This window comes from Macaca nemestrina, chromosome 2, assembly GCF_043159975.1.
Source record: "Macaca nemestrina isolate mMacNem1 chromosome 2, mMacNem.hap1, whole genome shotgun sequence".
Classification (NCBI taxonomy): domain Eukaryota; kingdom Metazoa; phylum Chordata; class Mammalia; order Primates; family Cercopithecidae; genus Macaca; species Macaca nemestrina.
In genome coordinates, this window is record NC_092126.1 from 17,443,748 (window position 1) to 17,465,936 (window position 22,189).

Sequence of the window (22,189 nt, forward strand, 5' to 3'; positions counted from 1 at the left end):
TGGCATCTGGGATAGGGGCTAAATGTACAATGCAATCTATATGTTAGTGGAATGTGGAAGAGTTTAGAGAAACATGGAAGGCACAGTAGCAAAAAATTGCCTTTAAGTTGGTCTCTGAAGAATGGGAAAAGTCAGTGATGAGTGGAAAGAGTGCTCTGTTCAGGAGAAAGAATATATGATCTATCTAAGGAAGAGCAATTCTCCCATACTGACCACCCTGCACCTGGGGAATAGAAAGGAAAAAACGGGTAGGTGGTAGGGAAACAAACTCCATGTCAGAGAAGGATCTTTTGATTATTCAATTGTCCGTTTTCACCTACAGTAGGTGTTTGAAGAGAAAAAAAAAAGAAGTGATGAGAATATAGTCCAGGTGGAATGAGGATATAACCAAATTCTCTCGAGGGGAACCTATTACCTAAATGGTATTGATAAAGGAGTTAAGAAGAAATTACTTGGGCCGATAGTAAGGGTATGGGAGTCCAAGGTAAGGCTTTTCGTTTTAATGAAAAGCAGCCCCAAATCATTTGCTAACAAACAGCAGCCTGTAAAGTCGAGCTTCAGACACAGGCAAGCTGGGAGCTTGCACGGGTGAATGCCGGCAGGAAGTAAGGACATGTTCAAGACGGTGGCTCCATCTTCCCTTCTCTGTCAGCCATGTGTACAGTAAAGAGCAGACAAGATGGTGCTGATCAACTGGAAAGTCCATTTGCATAAGATTAGGGTGGGGTGACCAGTCCTCCCCATGCACTATGTAAACGTCATACCTGAATGAACCAATCTGTGAGCCCTATGTAAATCAGACACCACCTCCTCAAACCGGACTATAAAATCCAGCACATTCACCGCCAGCCCGTCGTTTCTGCTTGGAGACTCCTTTCTCTATAGGGAGTTGTTTCTCCTTCTCTTCTCTTCTGCTTATTAAACTCCTCTCCTAAACTCGTGTGTGTTCATGTCCTAAATTTTCCTGGCTCACGATGATGAACGCCAGGTTATATACAGCATCTGATACTTTCGTGTTTTTTTTTTTTTTTTTTTTTTTCCTGAAGATGGAGTCTTGCTCTGTCACCCAGGCTGGAGTGCAATGGTGCGATCTCTGCTCACTGCAACCTCACCTCCTGCCTCAGCCTCCCAAGTAGCTGGGATTACAGACGTGCACCATTACGCCCAGCTAATTTTTTTTTTTTTTTTTTTTTTTTTTGTATTTTTAGTAGAGACGGGGTTTCACCATGTTGGCCAGGCTGGTCTCGAACTCCTGACCTCATGATCTGCCCGCCTTGGCCTCCCAAAGTGCTGGGATTACAGGCGTGAGCCACTGCACCTGGCCCAGAATCTGATACTTTCATTTAACAAAACACAGTGAGAAATGAAGCTAGTATATATCAATTTTTAAGGTTTAATATGATTATTTGTTCTTAAGGTAAGTCTAAGTAGAAATGCCAACTTCCACTGACGGTATATTCTAAATGAAAATCTTGGGTCTAGTAACCAGAGAAGTAACCCCAATATATCAGAATTCCAGAAACCAAGAGAAAAAAAATTAACATTTTTTGGAAAGATACATGAATGCATTTAAAAAATATAGGGAAAGTGAGAAAATTTGGTGACTGGCCCTTAAAAACATAAATTCTTACTCACACTGGGAGGCTTGGGTTGGGATAAAGAACAGGCAAGAGTAGGGCAGAAATGGGGTGGGACAAAGCAATTCCAGAACGATTCAAATGCAAAAGAAAAAAAGATGCTCTTGTGGAGATGTATGGACTGTCCCTGTTGTCCAGCAAAGTATAAACCTGGAGAACAAAATTAAGGGGGCAGATGAACTAATGTTCAACCACAACAGCCGATCCAGCAGTCGGCATTTCCACTTAGACTTACCACTTCCACAATGTTCCCTCCCTGAAACTCCACCTCTATTATCTGTGGTATCCAATGAATGTGTTTGCTTGAAGTACCCACTTGTCTCCATTCTCTGTGTCTGTAACTACATGGAATGTCTTATAATCATAAATCCACTTGATTATCTGATTGCTTCTCCCTGACAAAGCAGGGTAGTGGCCAGATCTATTTGGTCACCATGCTATACCCAGTACCCGGGGCAGAATGGGGCAATTTATGGTATTCAACAAACGTGTTTTAGAAACTGAATGATAACTTATGTGGAATGATATTTCTCAAATTTCTAATATTTTATAGCAAGGTTTGACAAACTATGGCTCAAGAGCCCATGGCCTGCTTTTGTATAGTCCTATGACCTAAGAATGATTTTCCCCGCATTTTTAACAGTTGTTTAAAAAACAATAAAACTAAGAAGTTCGTGCAACAGAGATCTTATCTGGCCCAGAAAGCCTAAAATATTTACTGTCTGGCCCTTCACAGAAAAACTTTGCTGACCCCTGTTCTAGAGGTGTCACTTTAATAACCTCATTGGCAGAATCTCGAGAGACTTCACTTTGGCCAAATGTGAATATGTAGTCAATTTTTTTTCACATATGAGAAAATGAAATTTGGAAAAATTTAAATATTAACTGCATCATTACTTAGCTGTGTCCTTAATTCACTAAAATGTCCAAATGGAATGTTGATTCATCATGGCTACCTTTAATTTATAATTCCTAACTATCTATAAAAACAGTCTTCTTTGCTCATTTCAATTCCTTTTTAGCCTAAAGGAAACACAAAAACAGAAATCCCCTTAAGTGTATGTGCAGCACTGACTGAGGAAGATTCTAGAAATCCCCAGTTCAATGTCAGAAACCAAAGTTTTACTTTCTCCTAAAATTCCCTGTTATTTCTTTAGAAAACTTACACTTAAAAAACTTTTGGCGGGAGGAGGAATTCTCGAATAACATCTGTCAATCTTGAAACTTCAAAGAGGTGGTGAAAAACTCTAACAATAGCAACCAAGGTTGGAAGGAAGCTTTGGGATGTGGCTTTATCTAAACAGAAGCCACCCACACCCTCGGGCAGTATGAACCCTTGGGTTGCTACTAGAAAACCCAACAGCTCTAGGTGTAGGTACAAGCCAGCATCTCCTTTACTCGGAGACCAACAGGAAATGTTTCTTTTCATCAGCCTCCAGTTACAGAGAAACTCGTATCTGAACACTTACTAAGTTCCTGGCTGTGTGCTAAGGATTTTATAAAACATTTAAATTTAATTGCCAGAAAAACCCTATGAGATAGAAACTGCTATTATTATAAACCCCATTTTACAGATAGGGAAGCTAAAGGTCAGACAGTTTAAGTAATTTTCCAAGATGATAAATTTAGGCCACAGCAAAGCTGGTATTTAAAATGAGCACTGCCTGACTGGAGAGACTTTCCTGATCTCAACCCCATGCCTGATCTCTTAACTTCATATTGGTGAGAGCCAACTAAGAATGACAATGACTTTAGGCTGGGTGTGGTGGCTCATGCCTGAAATCCTAGCACTTTGGCGGGAGGATCACTTGAGCCCAGGAGTTCGAGACCAGCCTGGGCAACATCGTGAGACTGTCTCTACACAAACTGGAAAAAAAAAAAAAAAAAAAAAAAAAAATTAGCCAGGCACTGTGGTGCTTCCTGTAGTCCCAGCTACTAGGGCAGCTGAGGCAGGAGGATTACTTTACTTGAGGCAGGTGTTCAAGGCTGCAGCACACTAGGATCCTACCACTGCATTCCAGCCTGGGTAACAGAGCAAGACCCTGTGTGTGTGCGGGCGGGGGGGGGTGGGGGGTCCCAATTTGATGAAGTGTTTTTCTTTAGTGTAGCCTGGACTAAGTGATTTTACAGCCATCCACCGAGCGACGCTGGCAATTCTTGTATAATGTGTCTAAAGGACTATATTTTGGGTATAGGGACTATTTCCTTTCCTCTGAACTAAGAACCACAGTTTAGCAGTGTCTCTATAAATATGCATCCTTTTCCTGCCAGGAAATAAAAAGTTTTATGTGAAGGAGAACCCCAAAATCTTTTTCTTTTCTCAGAGCCTATTGTCATGGCCTAGACCTTAGCAGAGCTCAAAGCATAATTGTTGCACTATTAGGACATTCCGTGAATAGTAATAACATCGAACTAGATCTAGCTCTGAAGGGCATGAAAAATAAGGGTGGAATTTCTCCAAGGCCCATACAAAAATGAGGCTATAATAGTAAACATTTTTAGCCTGGGCTCGGTAAATAGGGTTCAGTGGGTCTGTGAATCTGAATGGGCAAAAATTGCATCTTTTTTATTTTCTCTAACCTTTAATGAAAAATTAATATTTCCTAGTATTAGCTGTACCTATGACTTTGTCGTTGCAGACATCTCAGCATGTGACTTACGCTCATCATTTAGACACTTCAGTTGTTTAGATCTGCTGCTATTGGTATTTAAAAGCATTACTATAGAAACACATATTACTGTAACACAAATTCATTTTTAAAATATTTGATCATTGTATGTCAGTGTAATTGGTTTTCTTTGACATACTCCGTGTTCTATTTTATGCATTTAAAAAATATCACAGTGAGAAGAGGTCCACAGGCTTCCTTACTTCAAGAAGTCCATGGCGCACACACACACAAAAGGGAAGCTCCTTTGGCAGAGTGAAGGCATTTGGGCGTTAGTCTCTTCTCCAGGACTCCTAGAGCGGGGATTTTGGGACTGATGGGTCTCTCTAGGAAGTTGGTAACTAGTGCCAATGGTAGATCTGCCCGGCTTGATTTGTTGTGCTGCACATGGACAACGGTGGGTGCTGTCACAGCTTCTGTGGAGTGCGAAGGCAGCTCCGCAGTGGAGAATGAGGAGAAGCCCTACTTCGAAATCTTGTAACAATAAGAAAGATAACTCATATATGATGTGCTTTGTTGGGTTAGGCACTGGGCAATTTATTTTGTAAACATGATCTACTTTATTTCTCCAACAACCCAATATATGAGTTAGATTCTCTTATCCCTGTTTTACAGAGGAGGATACTGAGCCTTGGTTGCTTCTACAACATTTTTGTCTACTTAGTAAATAAGTATTCTTGCTAAGTAAAAGCCGTTCCTGGTAAGTACTCAATAAATGAATGCTGTCCTTTTAATGTTATAATTAACATGACTTGAGACAGGAAGTTCTGCCTTCCCCTCAGCTATCTCTCTTTAGCATAGTTTCCTTCTTTGGATCTCAGCCAGTTGTATATATACTCTTGCTTTAGGTGAACATGCTGGCATGTGAACATTCTTGTGGTTAGAGCTTCACTGCCAACTTCACAAAAATCTCTCTTGGCATCTGAGCTCAGTAGTGTACTAATACACCAAGGTGGGTGAAAAACTATCATCCACGTATCCCACTAAATTTATGCCCTAAACTCCTTTATGGAGTGGAGGAATTGCCAAACTACTTCAAGTATTAAAGTAGGAGCCTATCTCCCAGATTCAGCTATGTTGATTTGCTTTTTATCAGGACACATTAACTGATCCACAGAGGATTTTACTTACCAAGTTGGCCTTAATTTAATGTTTTTATTTTTTTAACCAAGTGACTTTTATTTAAAATAGTGAATTAGGGAGGTTCAGTTTTAAGTTCCTTTTAGGAACTAGTGTCGGCATAACAAAGGATTTAAAAGAGGCTGAGAGCAACGTGTGTGTGCGTGCATGCGCATGTGCGTGTGTGCGCACATGCAAATTAAAGTTATAAGACAAATTGTTTACTTTTCAATCACTCCAAAGGAAAGTATACCACAGGATTTCCCCTTGAGGTTTTCTGCCAGTTCGTATTTTTTTATGGCATATTAACACTTATCTTTGGAAGACAGATAAAAAAAGAATTTGACATTTGTCTTTAAAAAAATATTTATGTAACAAGACTCTGACATTTGCAAATGGCTCCTTATTTGCAACCAAGTCTGGCCTCTATGTGTGACAGAAGTGACTGGAAATTTTCAGAATTATTAAATGGATCTCAGAGTTCATTGTTAAGGAGACAGCTTGGTGGTATGGAAAGAACAAAAGCTTTGAAACCACTCAGATGATTAAAAAAACAAAAATGGGGGCAGACATGGTAGCTCACACCTGTAATCCCAGCACTTTGCGAAGTTGAGGTGGGAAGATCACTTGAGCCCAGGGAGTTTGAGACCAGTCTGGGCAATATAGTGAGACTCTGTCTGTATAAAAATTAAAAATTAAAAAAAATTAGCTGGATGTGGTGGTATGGGCATATAATCTGTGCTACTTAAAAGGCTGCGGCAAGAGGATCACTTGAGCCCAGAAGTTCGAGACTAGAGTGAGCTATAACGGCACCACTGCATTTTAGCCTGGGCAACAGAACGAGACCCTGTCTCAAAAAAAAAAAAAAAGTTAGCCTTCTCTTTCTCTTTCCTTTCTCCTAAGGGTAATTTAAAATAAATATACTTAGCCCAAGAGCACGGTATGGACTTCAGAATCAGAGAAATTACTCTGATTTCTCTCTTATGAAAAAGAATTCATTCCAAAATGAAACACAGATAGAGAAAAGTACATAAAACAAGTGTCTGGCTTAGTGAATTATTATAAAGTCAACACTCTTGTAACCACTGGTCAGGTCAGAAAATATAATTTTGCTGGCCATCCCAGAAGTCTGTTCATGTTCCCCAACTCAATCGGAGATCCCTCCCTTCCTCTAAAAAGTAATCACTATTCCTGACTTTTATAGTTACCATTTTCTTGAGTTTTCTGAGTGGTTTTATCATCCAAGTATGCATCTGCAGTCATCTTGATACTAATATGACTGAATATAAATGCAAAACCTTGTTTTTTTTGCAGAATTACTGTTTTAAAAAAAACTTCCTACAATAAAAACACCAGTAGACTCTTTACAGAAATGTTTAATCTGAATTAATCAAATCATCAGACAAATCTAGAAAGTGCCTTTATAAAGGAAATGACCTAGTCAAATCAAAGTCAATGTCATGAAAACCCAAAACACGCTGTAGAGGCAAAACAATCAATTCTAATGTGTTGTCCTTGACTGGATGCTGAATTTAAACAACAGATCCATAACCTTGAAGAGATTTGAATTCGGACTGGAATGCATATATATTCAGATGTATATAGGCGAAGGTATCTGTGTCTGAGTGTCTGTACACACACACACAGAAAGAAAGCAAAAGCTAAGCACTCACATATATACTTTAACTGCAGAGTTCAAAGATCCTGCCATCATTTTCTGCACCTTTAAAAATTTTGTTGACATGTTACATACAGAATAACTTGTCACCTTGTTATTCCAAGTGTGTCCCCAGACCAGCAGCCATCAGCATCCCCTGGGAACTTACTGGAAATGCAGAGTCTTAGCGCTGTCCTCAACTAACTGAATCAGAATCTGCATTTAAAAGTTCTTGCAGTGATTCATTTACGCATTCAAGTTTCAGAGGTAAATTTTATTTTTGCTAAAGAGTTTAGCAAAAATTAAGTTCTTTGGTACTCTGCCATAGAGATGCTTTCCTCCTACAAAAATTTTTCATAGTGGAATTACTTGCAAAGCTCTGGTATGGTTGTATTCAGCACTAGCCAATGAGAAAATGGTCCATGATAATTTTCTAGTCAATTAACTGGTGGAGGAATGTAGAATGAGATATGCTTCCCCATCCATCATCCCAGTAAAAAGCACACCAATTTAAGCAAACAATAAAAAGTCATTTTAATTAAACAATGAAAGGACAGTAAGCTCACTAGCAAGGCAGGATTTAATTTAACTTCTAGCTATTGACAGCACTGTTTGACATTCTGGATATAGTTTGAGAGTATTTTTTCCCCAAATGATGAAAGAAGCATTCTCTCCAATCAATGTGGTTGTTTTATTCCAACTGCACATATTTCAGAACAAAGCTATTCTCCATCTGTCCTATCCCATGGCACAGTCTCCTTTGTATTATTTCCTTCTTATCTCTCTCCCAGATGGAAAAGCCTTGCATGTATTCTAATCCAGTATGATAACGTCTTTTAGAATTCCCATGAGAGGTAAAGGTAAAACCTCTGCCTGAAAATGTTACGGTAGAAGGACACCACTCCTTTGTTATCATTCCTTAATCAAATCACAATATTTCTAACTGTAGATATATTGGGATAAAGACTAAATATTGGGACATTTTTAAAATTATTCTTTACATTAAGTCAAATGGAGCCTCTGTGTACTTCTATTACTGGCCTTTCTGCTGTTCTCTAAAGCAAAAAGCAACAAAATGAATCCATTTTCTATGGGATGAGAACACTTAAAACTCCTGCTGGACATTAAACTCATATCCCCTAAATCACTTCCTTTTCAGGTTGAACAGCCATGTTTTCTTCGGTTACTTTTCAAGATATATATTTATGAGACTCTAAAGTCTGACATATTTATCAGACCCTAAAATCAGCCTGCCCAGCATATAGCATCCAATAAATGCCAGGACCTTTTTTCTACGGATAAAGTGATCTATTCTCCAAAACCACGCTTGGCTATTTAAGATCCTTCATCGTGTGTTTTGCTAAACACAGATATAATACTTGGAATGTAATCTGTGTAGCAAAGATTACAGCAGGACTCTCACCTCCTCTTCCAGCGAGTGGAGTTTAAGGCTCTTGATGGTTTGTTCTTTCTGTTTTGTTTTGACCCTTTCGGCAAGATCATCCAGATTTCAGAATGACCTTAACTTACCTCTACACCCTGGGGTCTTCATCACAGGGGCAGATCCCCAGCCACTGTTTTGATAAGTGCTCCTTTGCAATTGATTGTTTGAACCTGTATGTCTGATTTTACACCTACCTGATAAGTTTTGGAAAACTGGTCATTTCGGGCAATTAAAACCCTGATTCAGCCTTTGCTCTTTTAGGCATCCCTTCCACTGTGATTTTCATCCTTTATGTTCCTCCTTAGGATATAGATTCTTGCTACCTCTCTTGCTCTGACTTTAAAAGGAGGGCAACGAACATCAGGAGGGTACCTACAACGTACCAGGCTTTGTCCAAGAAATGATGACACATCTGTCCCTCCACAGAGAGAGCTTCACACCTCATATATGTTCTTTGGAGCAAGATTTTTTTTTTTTCATTTTCTTCTCTGTGTTATTACACAGAAAAGTCTTCTGACTACTAAAAGCTGAGGCTGTGTTAGGATCCCCACACCTGCCCTGATTCTTTAATTCTTTTTCTGGCTGACCGTCTGAATTATACCTTGTATTCTGTCTAGGGGCCCTCATGTTCTCAGGAAACCTGAAAGCAAGATGCATTTCTTAAGTTATTTCAGGATCCCCTCCAACAGGGAGACCAGATCGCTTTGGAAAAGCATATTCATTATTCACAATACCTGTTAGGTCACCAAAATACATCCTCTCTCTCTCTGGCTTTCCAGGTGAACCACAGGCTTCTGCAATTCCTTCCCACCTGAGTTTCTTTACCTCCTAAAATCACGCACACAGCCTTCCTGGTCCCTGCCTTGTCTCTGACAAGGCAGTGGCACCCAAACCTTGCCATCCAACCTTTTGGATACATGAAGGTTTAAAATGTGCTTTCCTTTAATGTATAGTTTAATCAGTTTTAAAAGCTAAGATGCCTATTCCCAATCAGGCCCTTGACCTTGTTCTAAAGCAATTGCTTGTAAATTGTTATAGAAAAAAAATAATACCCCCACTTAAAAAGTCTTGTGATTCCTCCGTGGATGGGGTAAAACAGGTGTTGGTTTTTCTTCTCCTCTAACCTTCGAAGGCAGAATTTTGGCTCCTTCCTGTGGTACTTGCCATTCTTTAATTGTTACCAGCCCTTTCCAGGTTACATGGGGAACGTGATGAAAAATATAAAAAGATTTGGCAGAACAAACTGTCTTGAGTCCAGTGGTTCCCAATGTTGGCTGCATATTAAAATACCTTGAAGAATTAAAAAATAATTCCTGATACCAGGCCCCAGACCAATTAAGTCAGAAACAGCAGGAGTAAGACCCAGTTAATGAGTAGTTTTTAAAGCTCCTCAGGTGTTTCCAATGTGCAGCCAAGGCTGAGAATGACTACATCAGCCTGGTGGAAGAAACAGGTATTTTGAATAGAATGGGGCCTGGAAAATGGAAGACATGAAAATAATTTTAATGACTAAATTTCAGATAAATTATTCTTGACATTGGAACCAACTATATCCTCTAATTAGGCAACAAAAGTCATATATATGTATATCTTTAAAAGTAGATAAGCAAATATAAATTTTTTCTCTAAAAGTGACTATTTTGTTTTTTTAAAAAAGCATAACTTGTAATGGCAAAATTGATATTTTCCATAACAGGTAACATGCAGGAGTGATTTAGAATAAAAAAAGACTTTCCAAAGGCAAGTCATCCAGATGTCCAAACGGTGGTGAATATAGCCTCTGGAGTATATGTGGGTGGAAATAAAAGTCAATTTCACAGTGGTTAGCTAACTCCTTGAGCCTTTTTTTCCCCCTGGTGGGACACTGAGACACGTGCAAAGCAGCAAAAAGGCTCGGTGCACCCTTCTTGCCATTACTCATGGGAGTGGAGTTTATGGAACACATGGAGGCTGCAGTGGGAGAGACCTGAGGCTGCAGAGGAACCACCAGAACCTTGCTACAGCACCAGCAGTACGGGTCCGATTGCTTTCTTGGTCACTCACAGCCAGTGGATGGAATTTGAGACGGCCTGTGTCCATACTAGATTCCACTCTGCTGATTCATATCAGAATGAAGTTCTAGAGTACAAATATTCACAACCAGAAATCACATCTGGCCTCAGTGCAGCTTTGTTTACTTTGCTACTTGAGAAAAAAAAAATCTTGAAAAGTGAGTTGCTTTTGCCTTAATTCAGTTCAAATACATTCTAAGCTTCCTTCAACTGAATCACAGTGTCCTCTAGCATGCAAATCTTTATTATTTCCTTGGCCAGACACAGGGCCATATTGATGAATTCCAAGTGTGCTTTCTAACCAAGGTTCACAACCAAAGGCTACTTCAGCTCTGAGTCATCACCTCAAATAACTGATTTCTCTTCTCAGGAATGAGACTAGCAACTTGAATCCATAATTTTCTTCCTCTTGTAACAACTTTTCTCAACCATATTTCCACACTTAGTTTTCCTTCTGCATTGAGACCAGAAAGTAAATCTGGTTTGTTTCTTTGGAAACAAAAATGCACAGCTGGAAAGCCAGCTATTTTGAGGCGTGAGTGCACAGTTCCAAGGCAGGATACCCAAAATCCCCCAGAGCTACCAAAACACCATTTACTCTTTTCATTTCTTACATGCAAGAGCTAATCATTTCCCCATGAAGCCAGCTCCCTGGTGCTGGAGCTGAACAAACACAAAATGAGATTTGGGAGAAAGAGGGCAGCATTTCTAAGACCTGCCTTACTCAGAAAGCAACGGAAGTCAACAAAATGCTCAAGGCATGTGATCAATACACAGAGTGGGTTTGCTGGATGGCGTAAAGCAACGACAAAAGGACACAATGGGTCCAGAGGGAACCAGCTGGCTGAGATGTTCTGCTAGCAAGTTAAACATAGACAGGAAACAGCGTGTCTGATACTGTAAAAAAAATAATTTGTCTTCCTGCCAGAGTTAGGCTTGCAAACCAAAAAGGCTGTTTTCACTTAAAAGAAATGCTCCAACAATGATAGAGGAAGGAATGAAACTTTGTGGCTACAAGAAGTCCTCTTCTCTGCCCTTCTCTCAACATCTCAGGTTAGAGAGCACACATCACCACACTAACTGCTAAAGCCTGCACATAGCTGGCGAGTCAGCAACGTGCACCACTGGGCGTACATCTCATGGTCTGCTTCCCTATTTAACCACATAGATTGAACTTTGAGTCAGAAGTGGTTTCTCAAGTCCTGATTTCTAAGCTAGCAAGATATAATCAATTTATTTACTTACAGTCCTATCCCATTCCAAAAACAAAAACAAAACAACAACAACAACAAACAGTGAAAGAAGATAAAGTCAAGATAGGAGCTAAAATTATGACAAATGGAATAGAAACATGTGAACACAGGGTAAAAACTGGTAAGCAAGGGTGATATTAGTACACTAAATGTGTAGGTACATATTTGCTAGAAGCAGGATTCAGATTTGACTCTAAGCTTTTCTGATAGTTAGCATTTGAGAGAGAAACACAAAAACCATGAATATCTCTATTGGGGGTTGGCCTGAGACCTGTTTTTGTAAATGAAGTTGTACTGGAACACAGCCACGTCCAGTCGCTTACACACTGTCTGTGGCTGCTACCACAGAAGAGTTGAGTAGCTGCGAGAGAGACTCTGCCCTGCAAAGCTGAAAATATTTACTATCTTGCCCTTTATCAAAGAAGTTTGCAGACCCCTGCTCGGTGTGCTTCAAAGCGTCCTTAAGATCAGAGGCAGGCCGGGCGCGGTGGCTCAAGCCTGTAATCCCAGCACTTTGGGAGGCCGAGATGGGCGGATCACGAGATCAGGAGATTGAGACCATCCTGGCTAACCCCGTGAAACCCTGTCTCTACTAAAAAATACAAAAAAACTAGCCGGGCGAGGTGGCAGGCGCCTGTAGTCCCAGCTACTCGGGAGGCTGAGGCAGGAGAATGGCGTGAACCCGGGAGGCGGAGCTTGCGGTGGCTGAGATCCGGCCACTGCACTCCAGCCTGGGCGACAGAGTGAGACTCCGTCTCAAAAAAAAAAAAAAAAAAAAAAAAAAAAAAAAAAAAAAAGATCAGAGGCAAACAGGTCCTCATGAGGAGAACACCTTTCTAAAACAGAGAGCCAAAATAAATGTCTCCTGGCTTCCTCATGAAGATAACACAACAATGCAGTGAACCGCATCCTCCGCATTCTTTACAGTAAACAGATCACATTGATTCACAGGACTCTTATAATGGAGAGCACCTCAATAGGACTCAGGTGGAGGAATTTTCAGGGAGGAGGAGAATACATGACTTTAGTACAAAGCTCCTCACTCATCTGGCTAAAGCCAAAGATAAGAAATTTGAATCTAGTGGAACAGTAATAACTATTTACAGTCAAAATTTATTAAGTGCTTGCTCTGTGCCAAGTTCTCTACATAAATAAATACATTTATCCTCAAAATAATCCTATTAAAAGTATTCATTATTTCTACTCCCATTTTTCAGAGAGGAAAACAGGTGAAGTAGTTCTCCCAAGAACCAAGAGCTTATACAAGGCTGAGCTAGGATCTGAACACAAGTAATTTCAGCAGGGAAGCCGTTTGCTCAGTTCTGCCCTCTGTTGTCTTCCCAACAGATGAGCATCTAACTGGTCATCGTTTATACACACCGTTTCTCATGGACATGGAAACAGTGTCAGCCTGAGGTTGTGCTTCTTGCCAAGGACATGCTGAGTGGTGGGTCTGGGCTGCTGTTCCGCAAACAGAACAGGTAGCCTCTTACATAAGGTGTGCAGCCTCCCACGGGTTAAGACTGATAAAAAGCAAACACGCCACCACCACGGAAATGTGGAAGGGTAAGGCTATTCCTTCTATAAGAGACAAGATTATCTGGTTCTTCTATGACTCTCCTATGGACAAAAAGTGAGGAACAAACTATGAGATCTTGGAAAAATCCCAGCTCCTCTCTAGAGACCCACTTTTTTGTCATTAAAATGAAAAGTCTGGAGGAGCCAATTCACAGGTTTCACTTCATCATAGAAATGTAATGATTCTATGAAACAAGACAACACACCTGAAAGTAGTTAGCACAGGTGCACATATTCAGAGTAGGCTGCAATCCAAGGCAGCAATCATTACTATGGTTGTTCTATGAGTTCCCACAGCCTAGGCCATGGGCTTGCCACCACCTTGCCTACATTTCAATTGGAAAAGGGGTGGGACCCTGTTCCTGCAAACTACTGAAAGTCTAGGACTTGGGTCCTTTCCTACATGGCCCCAGTGCCTCTCATTTCCTAGAATAAGCAGTTCAGTTCTAAGTTAGCAGGAAAAGCAGGATGGCCAAGATCCAGACATTTGGAAGCTGGAAGTGGTCCAGCAGCATGCCTCCCTTCATCCTCCTTGGCTTACCATCTTGTTTTCCATGTACCCACCTTCAGCAGATAATCTTAGCAAACAACCCAGGAATGAACTGATTCAGACCAACTCTTCTTAGCACCACACTATTACTCTCCAGGGCTTTCCAAGGCCACCAAACATCTCCTCTGTAGATCCAATTCAAAACAGTATCTTGTACAATGCATCTTGAAAACATTCACAAATGTCTTCTTGCTTTGGGAAATATTAAGGGACAGTCCCACAGATAAACTAATACAAATACTATAAACTAACATGAACATGATCATAGAAACAAAAGAAATGCCTACTGAAAAGATGCCTGATTTTCTACACATTAAGATCCACACCAGAACAACGTCTGTGGAGTACATTTAAAAAATAAACCTTATTGTCACTGCTGAAAAACACCCACATGCCATTGGAGAGTTCCGTTACACAAGCTGACTGAGTAAAGTATATTGAGCTCATTTCCAAATGACCAGGCTTTAAACCAAATTTATTCCTCATGGGCCCATTCGCTCAGGGAGTTACTAGCATGAAGTTAATAAGACCTCCATCTCTGGTTCCATCCCTGCCTGGTGAGTTCACACCAGTGCTTCTCACACTTCAGTGTGCAAACAAATCACTGAGGGCCTTGTTATAGGCAGATGCTGATGCAACAGGCCCCGGAGGGCCCAAGGTTGGCAGTTCTAATAAGCTCCCTGGTGATCCTGCTGCTGCTGGTCTAGACAATTTCAGTAGCAACTGTTTATACCGTTCAGAAGAGGTATGTGCCTTGGCATAGAGTGTTCTCCTTAATCAGGGTGAGAAGGAGTAAGAAAGGATGCACCTACTGTATGCCACCAACTGTGCTGGGCGCTCCCAAGCAACATCTCCTTATATCCCACAACAACCCACAGGTACCATTAATCCGTTGGTCAAGTTATTGGATCAATTATGGATGTTGACTCGCCTTGGCTTGTGTAGTCTTAGCGTAGGTTATTACTACTTGGCCAATAATGGTGCAGTCATTCAAAGAGAAGGCCTTGTGGCCCAAAGCAAGCTTTCCATGGAAAAAATGAAGAGGGAATGAATCCCTTTGGCAAGTACAGAACTGCGATTACCCTAATCACTGATGTGAAAGGCACTTGTGAGTTGTTTCAGTTTTATTTAGCTGCTTCCTGCTGTGATTCTGAGTCAAAACAGGAACAACGTGCCTAATTTGTAATATTATCCAACAATGCCAGGGATGTGGTTAGCTTTGATTAGAAATTCTAGACTCAGCATGCTCCCCTTGCCTCTGTGAAGGCATGTGGAGAAAAAGAGAAACTGGATGAAACAGGGATTAAAGCAGAGTGAGCCCCTCCAAAACCTTGTGGTGTGATGTGTAGGTATCCGAATGCTCGGTTTATGCACCACAGTCAGCACTCAACTACAAAACCTCAGTGTGAGAACATACCTAAGGCTACACAGGCCTGGTTTCCTGCATTCAGACAAGCACAAGTCACCAGCCCTCTATAAAAAACCCAACTACTGCTAACAGCTAACAGTGACATGTCAGGCAATGTTGTAAGCACTTTACATGCATTTATCTACTCAATCCTCACAACACCTCCCACCTGCTTTGTATTTCCATTTTACAGATGAAGAGACTGAAGCATGGAGATGTCAAGTCACTGGCCCAACATAGCAGAACTAATAAGTTGTAGAATAAGCCTTAAATCCAGAAGATCTGGCTCATTCTTGAGTATTACACTAGATTGCTTCTCTCTTACCTAAACCAGCAGAAATCACCTCTTCGCTCAGTGTTCTGCAAATTAAATGTCTCACTGCACTTGGAAACCATTTATGAAATGAAAAAAACTGAGTTGTTGTGTTTGATTCTTACAGGTTCAGTGAGAGATCAATAACCACATCATGTCTTTGCAAAGTGGGGATGTCATCTGCAAGTAAATAGGGTGGCTATTTGCTCAGGACTCCTTCCTCTCCTACCTCCTGTGCTGCCTTCAGTCCTGGTGCCCATCAGGTCTCATCTGACTGACAGCTGTCACCAGGCCATCAATCATGACCAATCCAAACAACTTCTCTTCTAATTGGAATTTTATATGTTGGTTAGTACAGGGATAGACTCTGATTTCCCTGGAATTCTACACAAAATGTTTTGGCAGGAGGGAATCCTCAGAGACTGGGAGGGAAGCATGAATATGAGAGAACAGTTGTGCAGTGCAGATCCGGCCCCATTCTAGTTGTTTCTTGACTCAGGCCTGCCCTTGGTCACTGTAGGAAGGCATGGGAACTGGCACTAGGCCCCACGGAGGGATTCCAGGGTTAAGGGTAGGTACCCGGTTTAAAGAAAAAAACAGCAAAGTTTCTTTAACTCTTTCTTTCTAAAAACCATGACCTCAGTCCTCTGAAGAACTAGCTTTGATACTCACTCGTTCGATCATAGACAAAGTGTTAAATTTCTCCAAGCCTGGTTTTCTCATGCATAAATAGGGATATTAACAGTGCCTACCCACATGGGGTGGCTATGAGATGAAATGAGGTCATGCTTGGAAAGGGCTGAGCTCCCTGCATAGCAACAGCATGTTTTCTCTGAATATTAACTATCATTGATAGTATCACTAGAAATAAAGATCCATACTTTAAAAGAAAATCTTGTGGCTCAACCTTTTTTTTTCTTATATATTAAAAATGGTAGATGTACATAATTATCATCCATTGTGTAGATGCAGATCAGGAACTTGCCAGCAAGAGTACTGTACTACTAATAATATACCCACAGTGCACGCCATAGCTTTTGTGTTCACTACCTTGTTGGACTTGGAGTAGAGAAATCAACATTAAGAGTTTTCATTCTGGCCAGGCACGGTGGCTCATGCCTATAATCCCAGCACTTTGGGAGGCTGAGGCAGATGGATCATCTGAGGTCAAGAGTTTGCAACCAGCCTGACCAACATGTTGAAACCCTGTCTCTACTAAAAATACAAAAATGAGCCAGGCGTGGTGGCAGACGCCTGCAATCCCAGCTACTTGAGAGGCTGAGGCAAGAGAATCACTTGAACCCAGGAGGCGGAAGTTGCAGTGAGCCAAGATTGCACCATTGCACTCCAGCCTGGGTGACAGAGTGAGACTCTGTCTCAAGAAAAAAAAAAAAAAAGTTTTCATTCCTCAATAGAAAGAAGAGATGGTGGCAATAAGAGGAGAAATGGAATACAAAATGTTGCTCCTAATGTCTGCTGTTTGAGGTGGAAGAAATACCCCACCACAGAGAAGAGAGATGCTTAAAAAGCAAACACCGCCCCCGCCCCCCACCTCCTGGAGCATTGTAGAAGACTCTGAAATCACTCAGACATTTGAGTCATCAGCTGTGAAAGGCTTCCTGTACTGTACAGTGAGAAACTGTCTTTATGCTTATTATCTCACTTCATAAGAAAGTCTGAGAGTAAGAGGAAATACAAGGGATGCCCATGACGATCACCTAAGTTGAAATACTCTGAAAATGGAAGTCATTAATATCTACAAGGCTTATAGTAAAATATAAAACACATGAGATATTTTGACAAAGATATTCAATAATAAAATATAGATCCAACTTGTAGGCCATTTATCAACTTTTGTCCTTTTGGAGGAAATAAACTTGTCTACTGTAGAAAAGCCAGTATACAAAAGGAGAGAAAAGTTTCTTCAATGCCAGTAAACGTGCCTGGGTATTCCGCTATTAAAGATTAATTCCTTTGGCTTAGGCTAGGCCTTCTTTTAAAAGGTGAACTACTTGAAGAAAGCTGACGTGGTAAGTCAGAATATCAGGTGCTACCATATTTCGTGTGATTTAATCTATTTAGATTTCCGTCCTAACGCAAATCACATAAAGAATACGAGGCCAGGCACAATGGCTCATGCCTGTAATTCTAGCACTTTGGGAGTGCGAGGGAGGTGGATCACCTGAGGTCAGGAGTTCGACACCAGCCTGACCAACATGGTGAAACCTCTTTCTACTAAAAATACAAAAATTAGCTGGGCATGGTGGCACACTCCTGCAGTCCCAGCTACTCAGGAGGCTGAGGCAGGAGGATCACTTGAACCTGGGAGGCAGAGGTTGCAGTGAGCCAAGATCGTGCCATTGCACTCCAGCCTGGGCGACAGCATGAGATTCCATCTTAAAAAAAAAAAAAAAAGAAAAAGAAAAGAAAAGGAGAGAAATGGACCATTTATAAGACGAGAACATAGGAAGGAAGAGTAACCTGGAAAGTGTTGCCCTGACAAGATGTGCATGCCTGCCTTCAGTTCACTGAGAAGTTGGCCTGGGGGAAGCTGGACAGGAAGAGAGGGAGAATGGCAGTAGGTGAAGGACACAGGAAGAGAACAAGCTGGATCTGCAGTGCTACTAAGCACCAAACACGAATCACGAGGACACATCTCTTCTCGCAAGTGGAATGCACACGGACACAGAGATAGGGTGTAGAGCCAGCACTTGCGTTTCAAAAAGATTTTTTCATTAAATCAGACCTATTGTTGACTAAACTAACCTTTCCCTTTCCTGAATTTACATTCCTACAACCATGAGAGTACTATTAATATTTATTTACACTATCACGTCGGTAAAAATTGAAAGACTTATCCATCCCCAGTGCTGGAGAAGGTACATGGAAATCTATATGTTCACATCCTTTTTGGGAGGAGAATAGTTTAATAGTGCTTATTCAAATTTAAAATACACATACTTGTAATCTAGAAATTTCACTTCTGGCAATGTGCTTTGCAGAAATATTAGCACAAATGCATGAGATATTTTTACAAAGCTATTCAATGTAGCATTAAGTGGAAAAACGGAAGATAATCCATCAACAGAGACATGGTAAGATCCACCATGGGAGATAATATGACATTTGAGACTAAATTAAAAGATATACAGTATATCTATGTGTTCTATCTTGTTTAGAAGGAATTGTAAAAGTGGTTGGGTTTAAAAAACGTTGCAAAATAATATAGTATGATCAAATAGTTGCACTGAAAGATGGATGACTGGATGGAATGGATGGAAGGATGGACAGATGGATGAAAGCAGGGAAGGAGAAAGGAAGAGAGGGAGTGATTGGGAGAGAGGACAGAGTGGAAGATAATATGAATGAATGATAGAGACATGTGTGCATCTAATACATTGTCAATACAGATGATCTGTTGCAGTGGGAGTGAGGGGATGAGGGAAATGTACTTTCATTTTTAATTTTCACACACTGTTGGATTGTTTGAAATTTTTGATGAAGAGCATATAATACTTTTATAATTAAGCCACTGAATACTCTTCTTATTAAAAATTGAGGGAATAGTCTATGCCTTCCTTTCAAGCCGAGTAAACGCTGAACTTCAAAGATGAAGGCTAGTATCTAATCTACTCTTCTCCTGGCTTCAAGGGTAAACTTTTTATTTTACCCTTTATCCAAGAGTAAGCTCATTGTTTCCTCTCTGTATTTCAATTTTTCTCTCATATGGGATCGATGACAAGTACCCTAAAGACAAATCCTGGGACTATGTACAAGAAACAGCGTCAGTTATAAAGAAAGTCCTCCTCTAAGATTAAACAACCCCATCCAAATCTTTAGAACAATGATTACCAAATTTTAGCTGCACCAAATTACTGGGAGGGCTTGTTAAAATACGGAGAGCTGTGATTCACCCCCTACGTTTCTGATTTAGTGGGGCCTGAGAATCTGCATTTATAACAGGTTCCCAGGTGATACTCATGCTGGCTGCTCAAGGGGCTGCACTTCGAGAACCACTGCTCTAGGTGAAAGAAACTATTTGTCAAAGACAAATAATAATGTTAGCCCCAGTCAACCATATTTGATGAGAACCAGAACAAACCCTGCTACTCCCTAAGCCCGTCTTTCCACCAGCTGAATGGGCTCCTAATCCACTGTATGGAATCCACCACAGGAGGAATGTGCTCTATGACACTGCAGACCAAGGATGCAAAAAATTGGCACAGATGTCAGATCCCAGACCCTTAAGAGAAGAAAACTCACCTTCTGAGAAGATGATGTTGTCATTGCACTCATCAGAGCTACAGGAACACATGAAGAAAGTCTCACCAGGCTTTTTTTTTTCCTTCATAATGCACTTTGGAGAAGCAGCATCTTCCAGAATAAAGTCATGGTAGGGGAGCTTGGGATCATGGCAAACTGTCTCTAGTGTTATGTTCTCGTCATTCTTTCTCCTAGAGTGCAGAGATGCATTGGAAGCAAGGGGAGAGGGAGAGAGAGAAAGAGAAAGAGAATAAATGAATAATTTGGCCTCCGGTCAGAAAGGCAATCTGGAATACTTTTCCTTCATGAAGTTGTTCCTAACAACGGCAGCTGGTTCCTGTTCTCCAGCATTCGCAGGCTGTCCTATAGTCTCCTATGTTTTTCTACCTTTTTCTGTTTTTCCTTTGTTTATTCTTGGAACCCATTTGTGGTTATAAACATCACCTGCAGCAGACAGCGTTCCATGGGGGCAGTCCTGGTGGAGAATTTTACACACTTAAGTCTTAATTAAATCATTAAAGGGGAAGACATGGAAAAAAAGAACATTCCTAGGTACTCAGGATAATTTTAAATCTTCCATCCTGAATGTAATGCAAACCTCACATCACACCCCTAGTTTAACTGGCAAAATCTGTCCTGTCTAGCTATACTGTTTTCAAAGAGCATGCCTGGGGAAATAGTCACAGTTCCTCTTTTTTTGTTTGCTGGGCCCCAGAGCCTTGCGTGTAAAGGGTATACTCCTTGTCAACAGCTGGTTCTGCTGAGAAAAACGGGAAGAAACATTCCAGATAAAGAATTGCAGTCTTTCCCAAATTACAGAAAGGAGCAATTCAGAAAAATAAATAAATAAATAAATAAATAAATAAATACATGAAACGGAAAAGGATTTCAGAGTGTTCTTCATTTACAGTTCAATGAAATATTTTATGCTGTCATAAACTAACTACTTTTACACTTAGTATCCCTTCATAGCACATATTTGAAGACTAATTTAGCCCAGGGCTCAGAGAATTTCTCACACAGAATTTTCCCTGAGTCCTAGGAAATGCTCAGTTGGCTCTCAGGGTACACTAGATTTTTAAACAACATGATTAATGCCCACTATTATAATTGAACAAAAGAACACTTTGGCTCTCTTGGAAAAGGGCATCACCTCTCTATCCAGCTCCCTCTGCTCCCTCATGAACATACTATCTTGGATGACTGTCCAACAAGGTTAATCTGACATCCTCCCTTTCACCTCTGTCCTTTTTAGATGCAAAATACCTGCTGTCTTGAATTGCATTCTGTCTAGAGAGGGAGTGGAAGGAAGGGCTAATTTGGACCGGTCAGTTTTGCTACAGTAATCTTCTATGAAATTCTGAGTGCACACATGAGCCAATGCGAGCCATGTACTCACTCACCAATTTTCCCCTAATCCTCCCTGCCCCATGCACAAAGGCTCACTGCTCACAGCAAGGAAAATGGAAGGCAGGCTAGAAGCAAGAAGCAGCTAAGACACAGCTTGCACCTGTAAAAGATGTGGGGCCATCCCCATGAGAGAAAGAGCAACTTTGACCAATACTTCCTTTTTAGTGCTTAAGTCAAGGACACTAAGGGACAATCTGTTGACAAAGAGATACAGGCAAGGGTATGGGTGAGGACAGCCCAGGCAGGAATGGTGCCAGTGTTGACATTCATGCAGCCCACAGTTGACTCCAGTGGAGGTACATGTGTTTGCTTGCGAAGGGGCTCAAGGGGTCTTCAACTAGAATTCCGAAAGACACAAGAGGAGCAAGGCTTTGCTAAGTTGGTCCCTGGTGTGACAGGAAGAGTGACAAGCAGAATAATTGGTTGAGGGTGGCTATCAGGAGACCAAATGAAACTAAATGAAAGTTGGCATAATCAAACAACAAATCACGTATATTTAGAAATCTACCCATCCTAAACCCCAAAGCTACTGGGCAGTCTTCAAATCAGCTGTAGTCATGGAACAAGAATTCCTTCCTCCCTGTCCCCACAGTTTTTTTTTTTTTTTTTTTTTTTTTTTTTTTGTGTGTGTGTGTGTGTGTGTGTGTGTGTGTGTAGGTTGTTTTTGGTTTTGGTAATAAAATGAAGAATGAAGGTACACTGTGCCCAGGGAAAGTCATGGTCCCTCTTCCTTGTGATGCTTATAGAGGCCAAAGAAGGAACCGTGAGCCATGAAAGAAAGCTGCTCTATCATTATTGGGCAGCTCTTCCAGAGCCTCTGGTTTTCCACCTCTTAGC

The 22,189-nt window shown here is 40.9% G+C and overlaps 1 protein-coding gene across 5 annotated transcripts in view; it reads right to left on the bottom strand.

The window, feature by feature from the left end:
* The window catches only part of LOC105470963 (transforming growth factor beta receptor 2), an 87,065-nt gene that overhangs the window by 23,378 nt on the left and 41,498 nt on the right, over nt 1-22,189 (bottom strand). For 3 of the 5 annotated variants that reach the window (XM_011723331.3, XM_011723332.3, XM_071090769.1), the window contains one exon: nt 19,943-20,133. In XM_011723331.3, the coding sequence (XP_011721633.2) occupies nt 19,943-20,133 (191 nt within the window). Of the gene's footprint in view, nt 1-8,612; nt 8,721-19,942; nt 20,134-22,189 lie in introns of all 5 variants that reach the window. The other 2 variants (XM_071090770.1, XM_071090771.1) reach the window with 1 other exon arrangement.